This window comes from Neoarius graeffei, chromosome 21 (assembly GCF_027579695.1).
Source record: "Neoarius graeffei isolate fNeoGra1 chromosome 21, fNeoGra1.pri, whole genome shotgun sequence".
Taxonomy (NCBI): domain Eukaryota; kingdom Metazoa; phylum Chordata; class Actinopteri; order Siluriformes; family Ariidae; genus Neoarius; species Neoarius graeffei.
This window is the reverse complement of record NC_083589.1, coordinates 11,441,738-11,463,315: the sequence shown is the minus strand read 5'-3', so window position 1 is coordinate 11,463,315 and position 21,578 is coordinate 11,441,738. Positions and strand designations below refer to the sequence as shown.

General features: G+C 45.1%; 1 protein-coding gene across 2 annotated transcripts in view; it reads right to left on the bottom strand.

The window, feature by feature from the left end:
• Positions 1 to 20,910, bottom strand: part of cog5 (component of oligomeric golgi complex 5) — a 76,765-nt gene extending 55,855 nt beyond the window's left edge. The window contains exons 1-7 of one of the 2 annotated variants that reach the window (XM_060903864.1): positions 20,786 to 20,910; positions 20,627 to 20,702; positions 20,304 to 20,443; positions 20,156 to 20,213; positions 16,647 to 16,701; positions 16,493 to 16,562; positions 1,741 to 1,861 (exon numbers count right to left, since the gene is read on the bottom strand). In XM_060903864.1, the coding sequence (XP_060759847.1) occupies positions 1,741 to 1,861; positions 16,493 to 16,562; positions 16,647 to 16,701; positions 20,156 to 20,213; positions 20,304 to 20,443; positions 20,627 to 20,672 (490 nt within the window). In that variant the 5' untranslated portion in view covers positions 20,673 to 20,702; positions 20,786 to 20,910. Of the gene's footprint in view, positions 1 to 1,740; positions 1,862 to 16,492; positions 16,563 to 16,646; positions 16,702 to 20,155; positions 20,214 to 20,303; positions 20,444 to 20,626 lie in introns of both variants that reach the window. The other variant, XM_060903863.1, reaches the window with a different exon arrangement.
• Positions 20,911 to 21,578: the final 668 nt, after the last annotated feature.

Genomic DNA, 21,578 nt, shown 5'->3' with positions numbered 1-21,578 from the left:
ATGTGTATAATTTTACACATAAGACGTAAACTTCAACTTGGAATTGTATCAACTACATGGATTACTGCACTTTAATAAAAGGCCAGGCATCAGAGTACATCAGTATAAATATAGCCCATCTGGTTCGATCCCACAGAAGAGCTACTGTATCACAAACTGCTGTAAAACTTGATGCTGGCTATAATAGAAAGGAGTCAGAACACACAGTGCATCACAGCTTGCTCTGTATGGAGCTGTGTAGATGCAGATCGGTTAGAGTGCCCATGCTGACCCATGTCCACCACCATAACACTTACAATAGGCACCCGAGTATCAGAATTGGACCATGGAGCAATGGAAGAAGTGGCCTGGTCTGATGAATCACGTGGACACCCAGGTACGTGGGTGTCCCCCTTACCAGGATGCACTATGTGAAGAAGGCAAGCAAGTGGACGCAGTGTGATGCTCTGGGTAATGTTCTGCTGGGAAACCTTGGGTCCTGGTGTTCATGTGGATGTTATTTTAACACATAGCACCTACCAAGTTCATCCCTTCATGGCAATGGTATTCCTTAATATCAGTGGCATCTTTCAGCAGGGGCGGCACGGTGGTGTAGTGGTTAGCGCTGTCGCCTCACAGCAAGAAGGTCCTGGGTTCGAGCCCCGGGGCCGGCGAGGGCCTTTCTGTGCGGAGTTTGCATGTTCTCCCCGTGTCCGCGTGGGTTTCCTCCGGGTGCTCCGGTTTCCCCCACAGTCCAAAGACATGCAGGTTAGGTTAACTGGTGACTCTAAATTGACCGTAGGTGTGAATGTGAGTGTGAATGGTTGTCTGTGTCTGTGTGTCAGCCCTGTGATGACCTGGCGACTTGTCCAGGGTGTACCCCGCCTTTCGCCCATAGTCAGCTGGGATAGGCTCCAGCTTGCCTGCGACCCTGTAGAAGGATAAAGCGGCTAGAGATAATGAGATGAGAGATGAGATCTTTCAGCAGGATAATGCTCCCCGATACACTGCAAAAACCATTCAGGAACATGACTGAGTTCAAGGTGTTGACTCGGCCTCTGAATTCCACAGATCTCAACCCAATCAACAAACAAATCTGATCCATGGAGGCTCCACCCACAACTTCCAGAACTTAAAGGATCTGCTGATAACATCTTGGTGCCAGATACCACAGCGCACCTTCAGAGGTCTTGTGGAGTCCAGGCCTCGACGGGTCAGAGCTGTTTTACTGACACAAGGGAGACCTACGCTATATTAGTCAGGTGGTGGTAATGTTATGGCTGATTGGTGTATGTCAGAGTACATCAATCAGCACCATGTAGTGGGCGATCATAGAGCTCAGGTACTTTATGTCTGGTCATTACTTCACACTAATCACTGACCATTGCCCACTTCAGCAGATGGCAGCAGCCAAAGACACCAACGCTCGTGTTACTTGCTAGTTTCTGTCCCTCCAAGACCTCTCTTTCCAGGTCCACCACGGAGTCTGGACCCAGCATGGGAACGCCGATGACCTTTCCAGACACTGCAGCCTTGGAGCAGAGCCATGCAGTGTAGAATAGCAAGAAATCAGTCATATACATTCTAACTAGGAAATATCCATGTGCATATGGTGTGACATTTGGTTGAATAAGCCTTACATATATTCAGCATCATGTCACCTGATGTACTTTCATGCTGGATTAATTCTGGGTACTGCAGCCCATCAGATCCCTGAGGATGGGTTAAGGTTGGTTTGAAAGAGATTAGTCGTTCACTCACCCAGTTCGTTGAGGCTCTGGGCAGCTTTTGTCAGTTCTCGGCTTCCCCCCTGAAGCTGGCCCTGCAGTCGTTTACTCAGATACAAGATTCGGATTATCCTCCTCAGAAGGTCACACACAACCTGGAGAAGGAAGCAAACTGACTGAACCGAGTCACCTTCCACAATCACTTTATAAAAGAACAGAAGCTAGCATGTGTCTGTAGCTTTTAGAAAAGCTATGTATTTGTTTGCACCAAGTTAGAAAGTCTCTGATCTCTTAATCTGAGTATGTTTAACTTTATTTGTTAAGTAAAAATAAAGAGAAACTAACAGTTACCCCTTTTCCACCAAATCAGTTCCAGGGCTGGTTCAGGGCCAGTGCTGGTGCACAACTCGTTCAACTTACAAGCCAGCTGAGAACCAGTTTGCTTTTCCATAGCTCGGGGTGCTAAGGGGAGCCATGTCATTACGTCACTGTATACATCAGTTACGTCACTGCGTTTGCATAAACCTTGGCGCAAACATTGAAGCAACAACAACACTGAGAAGAAGCAGCAGCAGCAACAACAATGGATGACTTCGCGTTTGTACAGCTGCTGCTTCTCGTCGCTTAAAAATGGCGACCTTTCGCAGTCTTGCTATTGTTGGTCTTAACAACTCCGCCCCCCCCCCCGCTGATGTAAGCGGTTCTTTCCTCTAGCCCAGCAAAGAATTGGCGCTAGCCTGGAACCGGTTTTTCTGGCCCCAGAGCCAGTTCAGAAAACCCGGTTCCAAACTAAGCACTGGCCCCGAACCAGCCCTGGAACTGCTTTGGTAGAAAAGGGGCAAGTGAGGACACCCAGGAGATGAGATTTTGCAGCAGGTTTGTGGCTCGTGGTCCTGGTTTCCTCTGCTACAAGGCTGAGATGAGATGGCTCTTCCAGCAAGATAGCGACCCCAAAGTTAAACCCAAATCTATGCTGATATGGTTGCAGGAAAATAAAATCACTGTTTCAACAGCCATCTCAGGTGTCCAGATTTAAACCCCATTAAAACCATGTGGCCTGAAATGGACAGATATCTAGGAGATCCCTCATATGCCCTGTCCACTGTCCTACTGCACGAGTTACTTCTCCCTCATCTGCTGTACCAGTGTACTGTAAGTACTGGATTAAAACAAATCCTGACTCCAGATTACTTCCAAGCACTCTCCCTGACTCAATTTTTTTTTTAAACACACACCCTTTCCAGAAAAGTTGGGATATTTTCCAAAATGCAATAAAAACAATCTGTGATTTGTTAATTCAGATGAACCTTTATTTAACTGAAAAAAAAACTAGTTTTACTAACCAACTTAATTATATTTGGTAATTAGTTGCAAATGAAGTTAGAATTTGATTCCTGCAGCACACTCACAAAAAAATTGAGACAGAGATAAAATAAGACTGAAAAGCTTATAGGATATTCAAGTAACACCATTTTGGAAGATTCCACTATAAGCAGGTTAATTGGTAACATGACTGGGGATAAAAGGAGCAGCACCAAAGGCTCAGTCTTTACAAGCAAGGATAGGGCGTGGCTCACTGCTTTGTGCCAAAATTCATGAGATACTTGTTCTGTCCGTCTGTTGCGGTCCTCATAGTTGAGGATCAGCAATCCAGGAAGCCATCAACTAGCTTCCCTGAATTCTCTTGGGCGATTATAGCACACCAAAGAGATCCAAACCCTTATCTGATGGCAGGTACACATACACACCTATAGGCAATTTAGAGTAGCCAATCGACCTAATCCACATGTCCTTGGGCTGTGGGAGGAAACCCATGCAGACACCGGGAGAACATGCAAACACCACACAGAAAGGCTCCCCCATCAGCCACTGGGCTCAAACCCAGAACCTTGCTATGAGGCGACAGTGCTCATCACCATGCCACCCGAGAGAGAACTGTGAGTCAATTTATTTAAAAAAAAGCCCTTTCACAACACAAGATGTTAAGCCATTCTAAATCTCATCTCATCTCATTATCTCTAGCCACTTTATCCTTCTACAGGGTCGCAGGCAAGCTGGAGCCTATCCCAGCTGACTACGGGCGAAAGGCGGGGTACACCCTGGACAAGTCGCCAGGTCATCACAGGGCTGACACAGACACAGACAACCATTCACACTCACATTCACACCTACGGTCAATTTAGAGTCACCAGTTAACCTAACCTGCATGTCTTTGGACTGTGGGGGAAACCGGAGCACCCGGAGGAAACCCACGCGGACACGGGGAGAACATGCAAACTCCACACAGAAAGGCCCTCGCCGGCCCCGGGGCTCGAACCCAGGACCTTCTTGCTGTGAGGCGACAGCACTAACCACTACACCACCGTGCCGCCCCATTCTAAATCTACAGTACATAATACTGTGTCAAGATTCAGGGAATTCGGAGACATCTCAGTGTGTAAAGGACAAGATCAGAAACCACTGCTGAATGTGTGTGACCTTCGAGTCCTCAGGTGGCACTGCCCGAGAAACCGTCATGCTAATGTGACAAATATAGCCACATGGGCTTGGGAGTACTTCAGAAAACCGGTCTCACTTAACACAGTCCACGACTGCATCCAGAAATGCAACCTAAAACTGTACTACACAAGGAGGAAACCGTTCATCAATTCTATGCGGAAACGCTGCCGATTTCTCGGGGCCGGAACTCATCTCAGATGGACCGAAAGACAGTGGAAATGTGTGCTGTGGTCAGATGAGTCCACATTTCAACTTGCTTTAGGGAAAACCAGGTATTGGGTTCTCAGTGCTAAAGGTGAACATGACCATCCAGTTTATCAGAGAAAGGTGTAAAAGCCAGCAGCTGTGATGGTATGAGGGACATCAGTGCCCACAGCATGGGGGAATTGCATGTGTGTGAAGGTACTGTGACGACCCTCTGCATCTGTGTCAGTCTGGGCTACCACGGAGTCTTGACTGGCGGGAATGGCAGAGTGGTTGATTGGAATTAGCTGCACCTGGCAGCCGGCTTTAAACGCCAGGAACAGCTTGCCCCCAAGACACTCGGCTTGCCCTTATACTTCGAGCCCAACACTCACACTCTCTTTCCTCCATGACACACAGGTACTCATTGTAACTTTTATACGTTCCCTTGCTACACCACAATCATTTTCTGACCCTCACTCTGATTCCTGCCGGCTTTCCACTCATTCATTACATTCACTACCAGAAGCCCGTATTCCCTAGACATATCTCTCCCCCCGATATAAATAAATTTATTTTGTTAACTTCATTTTGGTGTTTAACTCCGTTCATTTTTGCGGTCCATGCGAGTCTGGGTCGTAACAGTACCCTTGATGTGGAGACATATATTGGGATTTTACAGAGGCAAATGATACCATCAAAGCAACGTTTCTTCCCAAGAAGTCCATGCTTATTTGAGCAGGACAATGCCAGGCCTCATTCTGCACAGGCTACAACAGTGTGGCTTCGTAGACAAAGTGCAGGTGCTTTACTGGCCTGCTGTCAATCCAGATCTGTAATTGAGTCTACATCTATTTCAAACGTGAACTGGACCAATTTCGTTTTTGTTTTATATGAAAGTATGTCCCTTTACACACTCATCCAGAAGGGTAATTTTGCACAAGGCCATCTGTCTACAGCAGAGGAAAAAAAAAAAAAAAAGTCTGGAAAAATCCCAAGGGAGTTTGGAGCCAGATTCGTGACGTCACCTGCGTAACCACCAACAGGCTGCGAGAGCTTGCACGGTTTCAGTGCACAGCCTGTGTAGACCAAGTTTAGCAGCTAGCGATTTTGCACTGAAATAAGGAATTGTCACCTGAGCGCAATGTTACGTCACCTTTGGATGAAGAATATAATGAGATGTCAGAATTATTTCTTACCCTGGCAACAGCCAACTTGTGAATTGCCGATTTTCTTGGTCTTTTTCTCGGCTCTGCTTGGTCCTCGGCTTCGAGGGCCTCAGTGGATGCGGCACTTCGCCTTCTGTCAGGGGAGACGAACATGGCTGGCTCCTTTGGTGATGCTGACACAGATGGAGACGGTGTTGCTTTGGGCATTCTGACAGATGGAACTGCGGCTTTTTTCAGATCAAGTTGCCTCGCAAAGCCCATTTCCCACTGCAAATAGTTCTCAAAGTCATTGGGCCTTGTGAAGTGAGCACCGCAAATAATGCTGTAGTCTGTAGCATGTAGCCAATTTTTGCAGGTGCCTCGCACGAAGTGCTCCCATTTCTCTCTCATTGTCTGGTCTTTTGGAAAACGATGAGTACTAATCCCATCATGACTGGTGTTGCTACACCCTCCTACAATACATCTGTTAACCATCTTAATTACGTGATAATGAAGAAATTTGCAGAAAACCACCAGGTCGGTTTCTCATAAACAAACCAGTGCTGATGTAGGATTCAGAAGGAGGTGTCCCGCACGTGACATCACGAAAATTAATGTTTGCCGGGAAATCCAAATGCCAAGTTTTTTCAGAGGCACACAAATTCGCCTCAACTGGCTTGATTTAAACTGAATTTTTCTGGTATTGCGCAAGGTAAAAAAATTGCACAAAATGCAAAATGTGACAGATATTTGACCAACGTTTAATATAAAATAGGAGAATTACATTGATCTTGCTCCTGAATTTACCCATGATGTGTGCTTTTAACAGCCTTGTGCTATTTGCCTCGCGCCAAGCGACAATCACCTCGTGCCATTTGACTACTGAGGTCTTTTGGTGTGTGCAGGACACTGCTTAGGACTTTTTATGACTCTGTGGTAACATCAGCAATTTTCTACGCTGGGGTCTGCTGGGGCTGTGGAAGTTCAGAGAGGGACAGGAAGAAACTTAATAAACTGGTCAGAAGGGCTGGCTCAGTCTTGAACTGTCCTCTGGACTCCATTGAGGTGGTGGGGGAGAGGAGGATGTTCGCCAAGCTTACCTCAATCATGGATAACCCCCCTCACCCCCTACATGAGGCTGTGGGGGCTTTAAGCAGCTCTTTTAGTAGCAGACTGCTACACCCACGGTGTAAGAAGGAGAGATACCGCAGGTTATTCATACCTACTGCTGTCAGACTGTAAAACACCCACAACTTGTAACGTAGCACCAATAACCTGTTTGTCATTTAATTTGCACTACTTCACCACTACTACCTCTGCCATCTCTCATCGATGCAATTATGTGCAATGATATAGGCCCTAAACTATTTTTATGCATACTTTTTATATATTTATGTATATGTGTATATACACACACACACACACACACACACAGAGTCTACCTGTAATGTGCAATTTTTCCGAGCCTCTCAATAAGGCAATTTTTCTATACTTTTTCACGGTAGATAATGCAAATAGCCCTCTGTATTTAATCCTTCGTTTGTCTAATTTTTATTTCAGTTTTATTTGTTCTGTTTGACATTTTCTTGCTACTGGGCAATTCCATGTAAATGTCAACCTCACCATGCAAAAATAAAGCAACATGTAATACATCAAAACCACTCCCAGAGATATCACCTAGGCCTGTATTTTACAGATGTGAATAAGTTGAACCAATTTGTAACCAACCTAATATGTCACTGTCAGTCTTTCTTTCTTATAATGTAAACCCCAAGCTAAAATCAACTTTGATCATGTACAATTCTATATTATTGCCACAAGCCACAGAAATGTATGCTAAAATCCAAAAAACAGCAAAACAATAGCCATCCTAAATATTATTTAAGAACTTTGATAGTTTTAGCTGATATTTAGAGAGTTTTTCAAAGGGTTATGGTGGTTAAATTGCTGATTTTCTAAACATATGCCATGTCTATTTCAGATGCGTCACATCCATAACGGAATTATGTCACATCCATAACGCTGATTTTTTCTTCCTAGATTCTGCTTGAAATAGAAAATATTTTAAACAAAGGCTTTTTTTATTTTCAGCTAAGACTCCTTTATTAAATGCATGCCTGCATTTGGATATTATGTTTGCAATTTCACAGAGTTTGATGAATATGTGTAGTCACCCTGGAAATGGGGTATTTTTTCCGTCACATCCATAACGCATGTCTTTTTTGGCATTTTCTAGAGTTCTAAATGTACTATGGGAATTCTTTTTTTTCCCATGACTTCTCCAATATGAGAGGTCTTAAAAATATACAACAAATTTTAAAATACTGGAAAGGAATAAAAATTAACTAGGTCAGTTGTTGCCATTTTGAGTCCAAATGTCACATCCATAACGCTGGAATTGCTCTACTGTAACATGTGAATTTCCCCGATGTGCGATGAATAAAGTGAATCTAATCTAATCAAACTTTTCATTTCCTTGTCGTTACTTTCTATCAATTAACAAATTAAAAAGAATGAACAGGCAATAATTATGGTTTTGGGATTTTTTTTTTTTTACACTAGACAGCCAGACTAGCAAGCAGGATTGTATGCTGTACAATATAGTCTACATTTTTTCATGATCCATTTCCAACTGCAAATATAAACCTAAAAAACAAATACACTTGTATTTTCTACAAATACTTCACAATTACAACACTGCTCACAACTTTCCTGAAATCTTTACACCAAAGCAAATATTCACAGAATCACTCCACAGACAGTTCCTCCTACACACACAGTCTGTTAGGGTTTTGCTGGGATTCGAACCTGGTTCGTTGGTGTGATGATCCAGCAAACCCCCACTAGGCCACCAGGGGAATGAGTCAAATGCAGAGGCGTGAGGCGGAAGTAGAAAAAGTAACAAAAGGTTTATTTATACTATGTACACTATATACAATCCAGGGCAAAACAAAAAAAACAGAGTATAATTCAAAAAGAAAAAGGCAAAAATGCAAAAGCTCAGAAGATCCACAAAACACAGTACAAAGGAAACTGGAGATAAACATAACAGCACAAAGACTCCGTGACAAGAGGACTGAACTCAGGGGTATAAATACACAAACTAATTAAGGACACAGGTGAAGATAATTAGGACTAACAGGCAATTAACAAAAAAAAAAAAAAACACAAAACACAGGAACAGTGGCGGCCTCTAGAGGCCAAAATAAATATGACACGAAAAGGAAATAACAGCGGCCTCTAGAGGCCAAAACAGTCCAAGTCCTAACAGGACCCCCCCCTCTAGGAGCGTCTCCTGACGTTCCCAGGGCGATCCGGATGGGCCGAATGGAAGTCCCGACAGTTCTTTATCCAGGACATCCCGAGCAGGAACCCAGCAGCGCTCCTCAGGACCATAGCCCTCCCAGTCCACCAGATATTGCAACCCGCCGCGGACCCGGCGGGAGTCAAGCAGGCGATGCACAGTGAACACAGTCTGCCCCTGGAAGATGCGGGGGGGTGGGGGGTTCCTAGGGGCAGGGGCATACGTAGACGTCAGTACAGGCCGCAACAGGGAAACATGGAAAGTGGGGTTGATCCTCAGAGTCCGGGGCAACTGGAGCCAGTAGGAGACAGGGTTCACCCTGCGCACCACCTTGAAGGGGCCAATGTAGCGAGGAGCAAGCTTGCGGTTCTCCACCCGCAGCGGAAGGTCCTTAGTGGACAGCCAAACCCGCTGCCCAGGGCGGAAAGTGTGTGCAGGTCTTCTGTGGCGGTTGGCCTGAGTCTGGTTGGTTCTGGAGGTCTGTATGAGGGTCTTCCTGACCTTGCTCCAGGTCTTGCGACACCGTCTCACATATTGGTTGACCGAGGGCACCCCCGCGTCCTCCTCCTGGTCCGGGAACAGAGGTGGCTGGAACCCGAATTGGCACTGGAATGGCGACAGCTTGGTGGCCGATGACTGCAGGGTGTTGTGGGCGTACTCTGCCCATGGCAGCCAGGTGCTCCACGATGTCGGGTTATCCATAGCCAGGCCTCGCAGGGTGGTTTCCAGGTCCTGGTTGAGCCTCTCCGTCTGACCATTGGACTGTGGGTGAAACCCAGAGGAGAGGCTGGCAGTGGCTCCGATGACCTTGCAGAACCCGTGCCACACTCGGGAGGAGAACTGGGGCCCTCGGTCTGAGACGATGTCCTGTGGAAGACCAAAGACTCGGAAGACATGATTAAATATAAGTTTCGCTGTTTCAAGAGCAGAGGGGAGTTTGCACAGAGGTATGAAGCGGCAGGCCTTGGAGAATCTGTCAACAATGACCAAAATGACCATGTTACCTTGTGACTCAGGGAGACCCGTGATGAAGTCGACTGCCACGTGGGACCAGGGACGCCGGGGAATGGTCAGAGGATGCAGGAGACCCTGGGGACGCTGTCGTGGGTTCTTGGTTCTGGTGCAAACCTCACAGGACAGGACAAATGACCTTACTTCCTGCTCCATGTTAGGCCACCAGAAGCGTCTTTTCAGGAAGTCCAGGGTCCTCCGAGCTCCCGGGTGGGCGGTGAGAGGGGAAGAGTGACCCCACTGGAGAACCTTGGCCCGGGCTTGATGTGGGACGTACAAGAGGCCCGGTGGCCCCGTCCCAGGACCGGGGTCCTGGCGTTGGGCTCGTCGAACAGCCTCCTCAATACCCCAGCGGACAGGGGCCACAATCCGGGACACCGGGATAATAGGCCCGACTTCATTCTCCCTGTTAGTGGCAGAGAACAGCCTGGACAGTGCGTCAGGTTTGGTGTTCTTGGAGCCGGGACGGTACGAGAGGGTGAAGTCAAACCGACTGAAAAACAGGGCCCACCTAGCCTGTCGAGGGTTCAGTCTCTTGGCTTGCTGGAGGTACTCCAGGTTCTTGTGGTCAGTCCAAACCAGGAATGGATGTTGCGCTCCCTCCAGCCAGTGCCTCCACTCCTCAAGGGCCAGTTTGACCGCTAGCAGTTCTCGATCCCCCACATCGTACCGGGACTCCGCAAGACTCAGGCGGTGGGAGAAGTAAGCGCAGGGGTGCAGCTTTCCTTCCGAACGTTGAGAGAGAGTACCGCGCCGACACCACTGTCCGAGGCGTCCACCTCCACGATGAATGGTTGGGAGGTGTCCGGGAGGACCAGAATGGGTGCCGTGCAGAAGCGGGCCTTGAGGTCTTTGAACGCCTTTTCTGCCTGAGGAGACCAGCCGTAAGATCCACCAGTCCCTTTGGTGAGGTCTGACATGGGTGCTGCCACAGAGCTGAAGTTCCTGATGAACTTGCGGTAGAAGTTAGCGAATCCTAAGAACCGCTGAACCTCCTTAACGGACTTGGGAGTAGGCCAGTCCCGGACGGCCAGGGTCTTGGCAGGGTCCATTTGGAGTTGCCCTGTCCATACAATAAATCCCAGAAAGGAGACCTCGGGAACATGAAATTCGCATTTCTGGGCCTTGGCGAACAGATTGTTCTGTAGCAGCCTCTGGAGAACCTGGCGGACATGGTGGTGGTGCTCCTGCACGGTCTTGGAAAAGATAAGGATGTCATCGAGGTAGACAAAGACGTACAGGTTAATCATGTCCCTTAAGACGTCGTTGATTAGGGCCTGAAAAACAGCTGGTGCGTTGGTGAGTCCGAAGGGCATCACCTGGTATTCGTAGTGCCCAGACGGGGTGTTAAAGGCAGTCTTCCACTCGTCTCCCTGTCGGATACGGATGAGGTGGTATGCGTTCCGTAGGTCCAACTTGGTGAAGACGGTGGCGCCTTGGAGCAGGTCGAAAGCAGTGGACATAAGCGGAAGGGGATATCGGTTGCGCACAGTGATCTTGTTCAGGCCCCTGTAGTCAATACATGGTCGAAGCCCCCCATCCTTCTTGCCGACAAAGAAGAAGCCGGCACCAGCAGGTGAGGTGGAGGGTCGAATGAACCCAGAGACCAGGGCGTCTTTGAGGTATTCCTCCATAGCCTTGCGTTCTGGCTGAGAGAGGGAAAACAGTCTGCCACGAGGAGGGGTAGTCCCAGGGAGCAAGTCGATGGCACAGTCGTAGGCCCGGTGCGGAGGAAGAACGGCGGCCCTGCTCTTGCTGAATACCTCCTTGAGATCCCAGTACTCTGTGGGAACTTGAGATAACTCGGTGAGATCAGGGGGCTCGGCAAGAGACACAGGAGAGCTAGAGAGCAGACAAGAGGCATGGCATGCAGGGCCCCATTCCACAACCTGGCTTGTTACCCAGTCTATGCGAGGGTTGTGGCGAGTAAGCCAAGGAAGGCCTAGAATAACTGGGAACTCAGGTGAAGGAATCAGGTGCAGGGATATTTCTTCCTTGTGACCTTGAGACTGGAGGAAGACTGGAGAAGTAACTTGGGTGACTCTTCCATCACCTAACGCTTGGCCATCGAGGGCAGACACAGACAGTGGGACTTCAAGAGGTGCAGTAGGTATATTGATGCTTTGGGCGAAGTGAATATCCATAAAGTTCCCAGCCGCCCCCGAGTCTATCAAAGCTTGACAAGAGTGGACAGACTCACCCCAGGAGATGGAGACCGGGATGTAGATTCCTTGGCCAGGGAGTCCAGGAGAGAGGGTAGGCCCCGTCACAACCCTCCCTCGGCTGGACGGGGCGGTCCTTTTCCCAAGAGTTCGGGACATGATGCTCGGAAGTGACCGGGCTTGCCACAGTAGATGCAGCACTTGTCCCTCCTTCTGCGCTCCCTCTCAGATGCGGAGAGGCGAGTACGACCCACTTGCATGGGTTCTGGACAGTCACTGAAGGAGGTAGACGGTCTCCAGGTAGAGGTAGGGAGGCTGGGGGGGCTCAAGGCTTGGTGGCGTTCTCTCATCCTGTTGTCCAGACGAATAGCATGTGAGATGAGGGTTTCGAGGTCACTTGGGCATCCAATAGAGGCCAGACCGTCCTTGATGGGGTCAGACAGACCATGGTGGAAGGCTGACACCAGGGCAGTCTCGTTCCATCCACTTACTGCTGCGAGTGTTCGGAACGAGATGGCGTAATCTGCGACGCTTCCTCCTTGCCGGATGGACATGAGCTTTCGGGCTGCGTCGGTACTGATGTCTGCCTGATCGAAGACCCGAAGCATCTCTTCAGAAAACAGCTGGAAATCAAAGCACTCAGGTCCCTGTCTTTGCCAGATAGCAGTAGCCCAGGCTCGCGCCTTACCAGCTAATAAGGTGATCACAAAGGCAATCTTGCGGCGATCCGTAGTGTAGGTGGTAGGCTGAAGCTCAAAGGTGAGTTGACACTGGGTAAGGAACTCTCGGCACTCACTGTGCTTGCCGTCATACCTCTGTGGTGCAGGAAGGCTGGGTTCGCGAGGTGAAGAAGGCAGCATGGCAGGAGGCACTGGAGCAGGAGTGGGAGCTGGATCAGGAGCGGGAACTGGATCAGGAGCAGGAGATGCAGGCAGAGATGTCAGCTGTGCCAGGGTTTTCCCAATTTGCTGAAGCAGATCCTCGTGGCGAGCAAGGGCCTCACGTTGGCTGGTGAGCGTACATCCATGAGCGTCCATGGTCGCTCCGAAGCGTGTCAAAGCTGAACCCTGAAGGTTGGCCGGGTAGACAGTTGAAGCAGCCTCTGCTGAGTCGGTCATGACAGAGTCTTTCTGTTAGGGTTTTGCTGGGATTCGAACCTGGTTCGTTGGTGTGATGATCCAGCAAACCCCCACTAGGCCACCAGGGGAATGACTCAAATGCAGAGGCGTGAGGCGGAAGTAGAAAAAGTAACAAAAGGTTTATTTATACTATGTACACTATATACAATCCAGGGCAAAACAAAAAAACAAAGAGTATAATTCAAAAAGAAAAAGGCAAAAATGCAAAAGCTCAGAAGATCCACAAAACACAGTACAAAGGAAACTGGAGATAAACATAACAGCACAAAGACTCCGTGACAAGAGGACTGAACTCAGGAGTATAAATACACAAACTAATTAAGGACACAGGTGAAGATAATTAGGACTAACAGGCAATTAACAAAAAAAAACACAAAACACAGGAACAGTGGCGGCCTCTAGAGGCCAAAATAAATATGACACGAAAAGGAAATAACAGCGGCCTCTAGAGGCCAAAACAGTCCAAGTCCTAACACAGTCCTGTAATGTTACTCTTCTTACAATACATTTACACCACATCCAATCTAGACTTTCACAGCACTATTTACCAGTTACACTTTTAAAAGCCTGACGACAATTTCTCTTCTTACATACGGACAACCAAATCTGATACAGTTCTCTTTTTAAAGTCAACTTTCCTGTTATGCGACACTTCATAGAAACTCCATCAGTTTGCCATTTATTTCCATTACAGTATGCACTGAAGATTGTGTTTACTCCCTAAAGTATCTGGGCATGTAAACAGCTGACGAAATTAGTGCATTAAAAACTGAAAATGACCTACCTGACCTCGGAAAGGTGGTAAAACCTGACAGTTCATTCAGGGAGAATGGGTATATATTAGGGATGTCCCGATCAGGTTTTTTGCCCTCCGATCCGATACCGATCATTTGATTTTGAGTATCTGCCGATACCGAGTCCCGATCCGATACTTCTTATAAACCATAAAAAATAAAGACGAGGAAAGAAACGGATCCAGGATGTTCCTCATTTTTTTTTTTTAATTTAACACCTTATTTTAACATCCAACAACTCCGTTAGCAAACAGAGCACTTACGTGAGGTAGTTTGAACAATAAATAAATTAAAAACATAACCTTAAAATACCTGGCAGGAATGTAAACAAATAAAAATAATAATAATAAAACTGCCACAGTGCCAGTAATTTGCTTTTAAGAACGCATCTCACAGTGGTATACAGTAATTTCAATTAAGGAAATGAACGTTTTTCTTGATGAAAACAAGCATTTCTACCCTTTCAGGTTTGAGCCTGTTTTTGTCATCCAACACGTTTGCAACAGCACTAAAAACTCGCTGTATTGTGTCGGGTGTTTGTTTTTCAGGTGCCGTATCAGGTTTGTTGTATTAAATGCGGCCCTTTCCTGTCCACCCCTTGAAATTCCAACTTTACATATTTCACAGTTTGCTATGGCAATGTTGTCATCAACTTTGAAATACTGCCACACCGCAGACATGCTTTGCTTTCCGCTTCGAACCGCTTCCGTGTTCAACTTCGCCGGCAACAGGCAGCCAATAACCAATAGCGTCTCCGCTACAAAGTGATGTCATGCCGCACGCGTTGATGTTGCTGTGTTGAGACAAGAGGTCTGGTCTCACTCTGTGCCAACGCATAGCTATTGATGTGTTAAAAATGAGAATATATTATATAGATATATATCCGATCCCTGATCGGGAGGTAATGCCCGATTCCGATCGAGTCTGAAACCACGTGATCGGGCCCGATTTCCGATCACGTGATCGGATCGGGACATCCCTAGTATATATTTGGGGTGGTTTACTAATCTTATGTTATCAGCCAAAAACATTATTTCATGGTGAAAATTACATTGTCTATTTTGATAGTTTTTCAGCCTTTTGACCTGAAAATATTAGACAAACATATGATTTGACAGTGTGAATAGAAAGAGCATGTATGCAAATTATATATAGTGAATGATACATTTCATTTATGTCGACTTAATAGTTTAGGCTAAAACTAGAGAAAAACACCAATGCAAAGTTTTAAGCAATAACCATCACATTTGGAAATTGATATTTTTATCAGAAGTTATACATCAATGTCAATAATCTACAAAAGAATATGCACGAAAGAATAAAAATGCAATGCGACTGTATATAAATAACTATGATTTTTTGAAAATAGGACAGTCAGAAACAGAAAATGATCCTTCTGACCTCTAAAAGTACATCAAAGGTCAAATTTGACACTTGATTCTGGTATAATGGTTACATGTTTGGGGTAGTACGCTAGAGCATATTATAAGCCAAAAATCGATATTTCATGGTGAAATGGCTTTATTGACCATTTGTGCAAACGCGCAAAATACATTAAATTCAAATTTTCAAAAACCGATCAAGACTTCTTTACCAAAGAAGAACCTGCACTGGTCCAGAGCAAATGGCAATTTTTGGCACCCTTGGTATTTTTGAACATGCTGTGGTTTTGGCCATTTAGGAAACAAACTGTTTTTGACGACGGTCCAGAACGTGTCGCTTTCCGCTTGACTGGCATCAAAGCTTTTTGTGCAGGAAATGAGGCACACGTGTTTATAGAAAATCTAGGGGGAAATCCTTATAGCTTTAGTAGATACTGTAACAAATGGACATTTTTCAACAAAAAACACATAAAATGCACTCTGGGACCTTGAAAAATAGGTCATCTTGGGTTAGTGAGGTTCTGTTGTCCGCAGCTACCAGCAGTTAAAATTTCGTCCGAAACCAAACAACTTTTGGGGGGAAAAAAAAAAAAAAAAATCACCAAAAGCACAAGTCTTCTTGTATGAAATAGATGAAGACTAAAAATTATGCCCCTGTCCCAGCTTTTTTTTTTTTTGAGTGTTACAAGCATCAAATTCTAATTTTGTTTATATTTACAGAATATAATTTAGTTGGTTAGTATAACTATTGACTATCTTTATAAGTTAAAGGTTCATGTGAATTAACCAAAAAAAAAAAAAATACCCACCAGATTTTTGTTTTTATTCCATTTTGCTAAATAACCCAATTTCTACAAAAATTTGGGTAAGTTAAACTTGACGTTACTATAATATTAGGTATAAAACTAATTGTACAAACTTACAGATATGATGTATAGTACAGGTCAAACTCTATAAGCATATTATTACACAATAAAAACAAAAGGAGATTTTTGGAGATCATTGAGCTTGAGGTCACTTAATTATCTCCCTGGATTTCCACGTACATATATTAGCATCTTGCTACACAGGTCACTGAAGAGGCTTTGCAGAGGAAGACAGATAAGAGGATATACTGATTGCTTGATGCTTATACTCTGAATGGACACACACACACACACATACCTGTAGTCGAGCGAGCTGGGAAGTCCGGACCACAATCTTATTATACGGATCCACAATTTTGGTCTTTATCCTTGGTACAAGAGAAGACAGAGGGTTTTAGTAATATAGTGTTGAAATGCTGTTGTGACCTGAGCACACAATGTGTAAGATTTACCTGTCTACAGCACTCTGTAATGCAGCAATCCTTCCCTGCATCATTTCAAGGACACCTACAAGAGATAAGAGAGGGGGAGAAACCACTAGATGTCTTCCAACAAAAGTTTATCTTCTCACAAAAGCCCATGATTGGTTAGTGTCACTGTGATTGACAGGAGACAGTGAGAATATCGTCCCTCCCTCAGCCAATTTTGCCCTCTTTGACTCCCAGCCACACTGAGATTTGAACTTGCAATGGGATCAATGCTTCTTTTATACCACTTGAGATGTGACCAGCTACAAGATCACAGGTCACACCGATCAAACTCTTTAGCATTTCTTGAGAATTAGTAGTGACAGTTCAGAAACTCCTTTCTGTCAGCTGGCAAAGATGTTCGACCAATTTGACCGGCTCAGCCAGTACTCTGACAAATAATAATAATAAACAACAACTGCATTTCTGCAGAGAAAATGCAGTGTGCTTGCTGACCTGTAATAGAACAGCTATCATGCTAATGCTAACATGTTAAAAGCTAACCGATTAACAGGCTATCAGCTAACATACTAATATGTTAACAGTTAACATCTAACATGCTAATGGCTAACATGTTAACTATTAGCATGCTAACACACTAAGGTAACATGCTAATGCTAACATGTTAATATGCCAACATGCTAAAGCTGACATACTTTGGCAAACATACTAACTGTTAATGCTAACAGCCCACATACTACCATGCTAACAGTTAGCATGCCAAGGCTAACAACTTGCTAGGTAACAACTAGCATATGCTAACGGGTAACATTCTAACAGCTAGCATGCTAACACGCTAATGCTATGCTGACTGCTAGCATGTGCGCGCGCACGTACGGGCAAGTATTCCTAATTAAGTGGCCATTGAGTTGAAGTTGATTTATCGTCAAAGTCTCAAATGAGCAGACCCTTGCCAAAGGCATTATTACCTATGGGGGAATGGAGGGATGACCCAGTCAAGCTTCCACTGATTAGCGGCAATATAGAGAAAAAAAATGGATGGACGCAAGGTGAGACAAAGACGAGTGCAGGTCAGAGCTGATATCACGTGTGTGATGGGTGAGGTGGTCTGAGATGCTGTATGAAGTTTGGTGGATGTGTGGTGAAGTGTTACTAAACAAAACTCCATTCATTTGAATGGGACCAAAAATCAATGGAAGCATATGAAGGTAAAAAGGGATGCGTGAAAACCAAGGAAAAGACGAGTGCAGGTCTCAGATGAGGGGATGGATGTGTGCAGGGACTTGGCCTGAGTCATCATTTGTCATGCAGTTTAAAAAAAAAAAAAAAACTGATGGAGAGTGAAAGCTTTTTCTCCTGAAATTCCATTCATTTTCAATGGGGCCAAAAATCAAAGGGGGGACTGCAGGAGAGACAGGAAATAATAAAAGGTATGGACTCGAGTCTGAAAGTCTTTGATGGTAAGTGCGGGTCAGAGTCAAGTGATGTCACAAAGGTGACAACAACGAGCACGGTGGTGTAGTGGTTAGCACGGTCGCCTCACAGCAAGAAGGTTCTGGGTTCGAACCCAGCGGCCGGCGAGGGCCTTTCTGTGTGGAGTGTGCATGTTCTCCCCATGTCTGCATGGGTTTCCTCCGGGTGCTCCGGTTTCCCCCACAATCCAAAGACATGCAGGTTAAGTTAATATGGGACAGCCTTGGGCTGAGGTGCCCTTGAGCGAGGCACCCAACTCCCAACTGCTCCCCGGGAGCTGTTAGCATGGCTGCCCACTGCTCTGGGTATGTGTGCGTGTTCACTGCTTCAGATGGGTTAAATGCAGAGAGGAAATTTCACATGTGTGTGATGAATAAAGTTGTGCTTTCTTTCAACGCAGTTTTTAGTGAGGGCACTGATGTGGAAAGTGAAGGCGAGTGACTGGTCAAAGATGACACGTAGATCGGGAACAGTACAGCTGGGACCGGACCCGACTTAACATGTTTTCATATACACAGTCGAAGCTACAGTTAGGTCCATATATATTTGGACATTGACACAAATTTTGTTTTTTTAACCTGTTTAATGAAACATATTCTAGTTATATAATGGACATAAAGTCCAGACTTTCAGCTTTCATTTGAGGGTATCCACATTAAAACTGGATGAAGGGTTTAGGAGTTTCAGCTCCTTAAGATGTGCCACCCTGTTTTTAAAGGGACCAAAAGTAATTGGACAATTGACTCAAAGACTATTTCATGGGCAGGTGTGGGCAATTCCTTCGTTATGTCATTCTCAATTAAGCAGATAAAAGGCCTGGAGTTGATTTGAGGTGTGGTGCTTGCATTTGGAAGATTTTGCTGTGAAGAAAACATGCGGTCAAAGGAGCTCTCCATGCAGGTGAAACAAGCCATCCTTACACTGCGAAAACAGAAAAAACCCATCCGAGAAATTGGTACAATATTAGGAGTGGCAAAATCTACAGTTTGGTACATCCTGAGAAAGAAAGAAAGCACTGGTGAACTCATCAATGCAAAAAGACCTGGACGCGCACAGAAGACAACAGTGGTGGATGATCGCAGAATAATTTCCATGGTGAAGAGAAACCCCTTCACAACAGCCAACCAACTGAACAACACTCTCCAGGAGGTAGGCGTATCAAGAACATTCTTTGGACAGATGAAACCAAGATCAACCTCTACCAGAATGATGGAAAGAAAAAAGTATGGCGAAGGTGTGGTACAGTTCATGATCCAAAGCATACCACATCATCTGTAAAACACGGCGGAGGCAGTGTGATGGCTTGGGCATGCATGGCTGCCAGTGGCACTGGGTCACTAGTGTTTGTTAAATGATGTGACACAGGACAGAAGCAGCCAGATGAATTCTGAGGTATTTAGAGACATACTGTGTGCTCAAATCCAGCCAAATGCAGCCAAACTGGTTGGTCAGCGTTTCATAATACAGATGGACAATGACCCAGAACATAAAGCCAAAGCAACCCAGGAGTTTATTAAAGCAAAGAAGTGGAATATTCTTGAATGGCCAAGTCAGTCACCTGATCTCAACCCAATTGAGCATGCATTTCACTTGTTAAAGACTAAACTTCAGACAGAAAGGCCCACAAACAAACAGCAACTGAAAACCGCTGCAGTAAAGGCCTGGCAGAGCATTAAAAAGGAGGAAACACAGCGTCTGGTGATGTCCATGAGTTCAAGACTTCAGGCAGTCATTGCCAACAAAGGGTTTTCAACCAAGTATTAGAAATGAACATTTTATTTGCAATTATTTAATTTGTCCAGTTACTTTTGAGCCCCTGAAATGAAGGGATTGTGTTTAAAAAATGCTTTAGTTCCTCACATTTTTATGCAATCATTTTGTTCAACCCACTGAATTAAAGCTGAAAGTCTGAACTTCAACTGCATCTGAATTGTTTTGGTCAAAATTCATTGTGGTAATGTACAGAACCAAAATTAGAAAAATGTCTCTGTCCAAATATTTACAGACCTAACTGTATATGTGCTACAATTAAAGCAATTTTCCCTGTAAGTAAATGTTACCTTCAAGAGACTCGATTCCAGTTGCCTGAGCGAGCAGATCTTCATGTCTAGCCACAACCTGTATGACACATGAACAATCTGTCAGTCAAAAATCTCTCTCTAGATGTGTTTTTAAACCTGGCAGCAGCAGCGTGAGAGAGAGACTGACCTGGCAGTGCAGCTCCTTATCCAGCTGACTGATGCCCTCAGCGAGCTTGGCCAGCTGTTCAGCGATGACTGCATGATGAATGGCATGAGCTGTGTAGGTCTTCGCATCAAACTCCTCACTCAGGAAGTCTGAGTAACACTCTACATCACAATCAAGCACTCATCAACACCACTGCACAGCTTTACACACACACTACCTATACCTGTCAGACTTCCTGTTTACTGCCTAAACCTGAATTCACTCATATACAAATACAACAACTCCAAATCTAAACACAAATATAAGCTCGACAACTTCTGAAGAATCAATAACCCCTGAATTACCATTCCTTAGAAGTGGATTCTGAGTTGATTCACTGCCGGTCGCCATTACTGCCACCTCAGGCGTGACGTCTAATTCCTGCGACATTTACCCTGTTATTTATTTCTCCAAATAAAAATCGTAACATTAATACACTTTTAGGAACAGCTGAACAAACGTACAGAAATGAACGTTAGTGAAGGTAGCCTTATTTCAGAAACTCCGAAGAATGTTTCCGTAAGGACCGTAATTTACTCCAAATGAATAGATGCGCTGGCTACGTTCTGATTGGTGCATTAGCACTGGCGTTGCCTGATTTGTACTGCGCATGCGCAGTGAAACAGGATTTCCTGAGTACTACTGACATTTGGTGTGTTGCTATGGAAGCTGGGCAAAATAAAAGTCACAAATGCTAATGCGACGATGATAAAATCTCTTATTATATTATCTTCCTAGAGTAAAATACTAGCTACTATTTATTAACATACTGAACTATGCAGATGTACAGTCCAACTTTTTGAGGTTGTCAAAAACAACTTGCTCCATAATGTATTATTATTATTATTATTATTATTATTATTATTATTAGTGTGCTTGCAAAAGCACACTATTGTTCTTCTTAAGTTTTATTTTTATTATTCCATTTCACCCGTTTTTTGGATCCACTACTCCTCCTAGGGCTTTCGAGATAGAGACACCATTCCAACGCTGAAACGTAGGGCCCAGTCTGGAATGGCGTGCTTGTTTTCAGCTTTTGGATCGACACACCTGTTCTCTCGTTCTTGTCATTTTTCTGTCATTTTTTTTCCCATAAAATGAATAGGGCTCATGAATCAAATCGTCCTGCTCGGACACACTTCATCGCAGACGCACCAAACCTCATGTGATACCTCAGGCCAACTCCCCAGACACATATATGCATTCGGTTCTGACCCACACTCATTTTTCCTTTCTTTTCATGCCCCACTTTTTCAT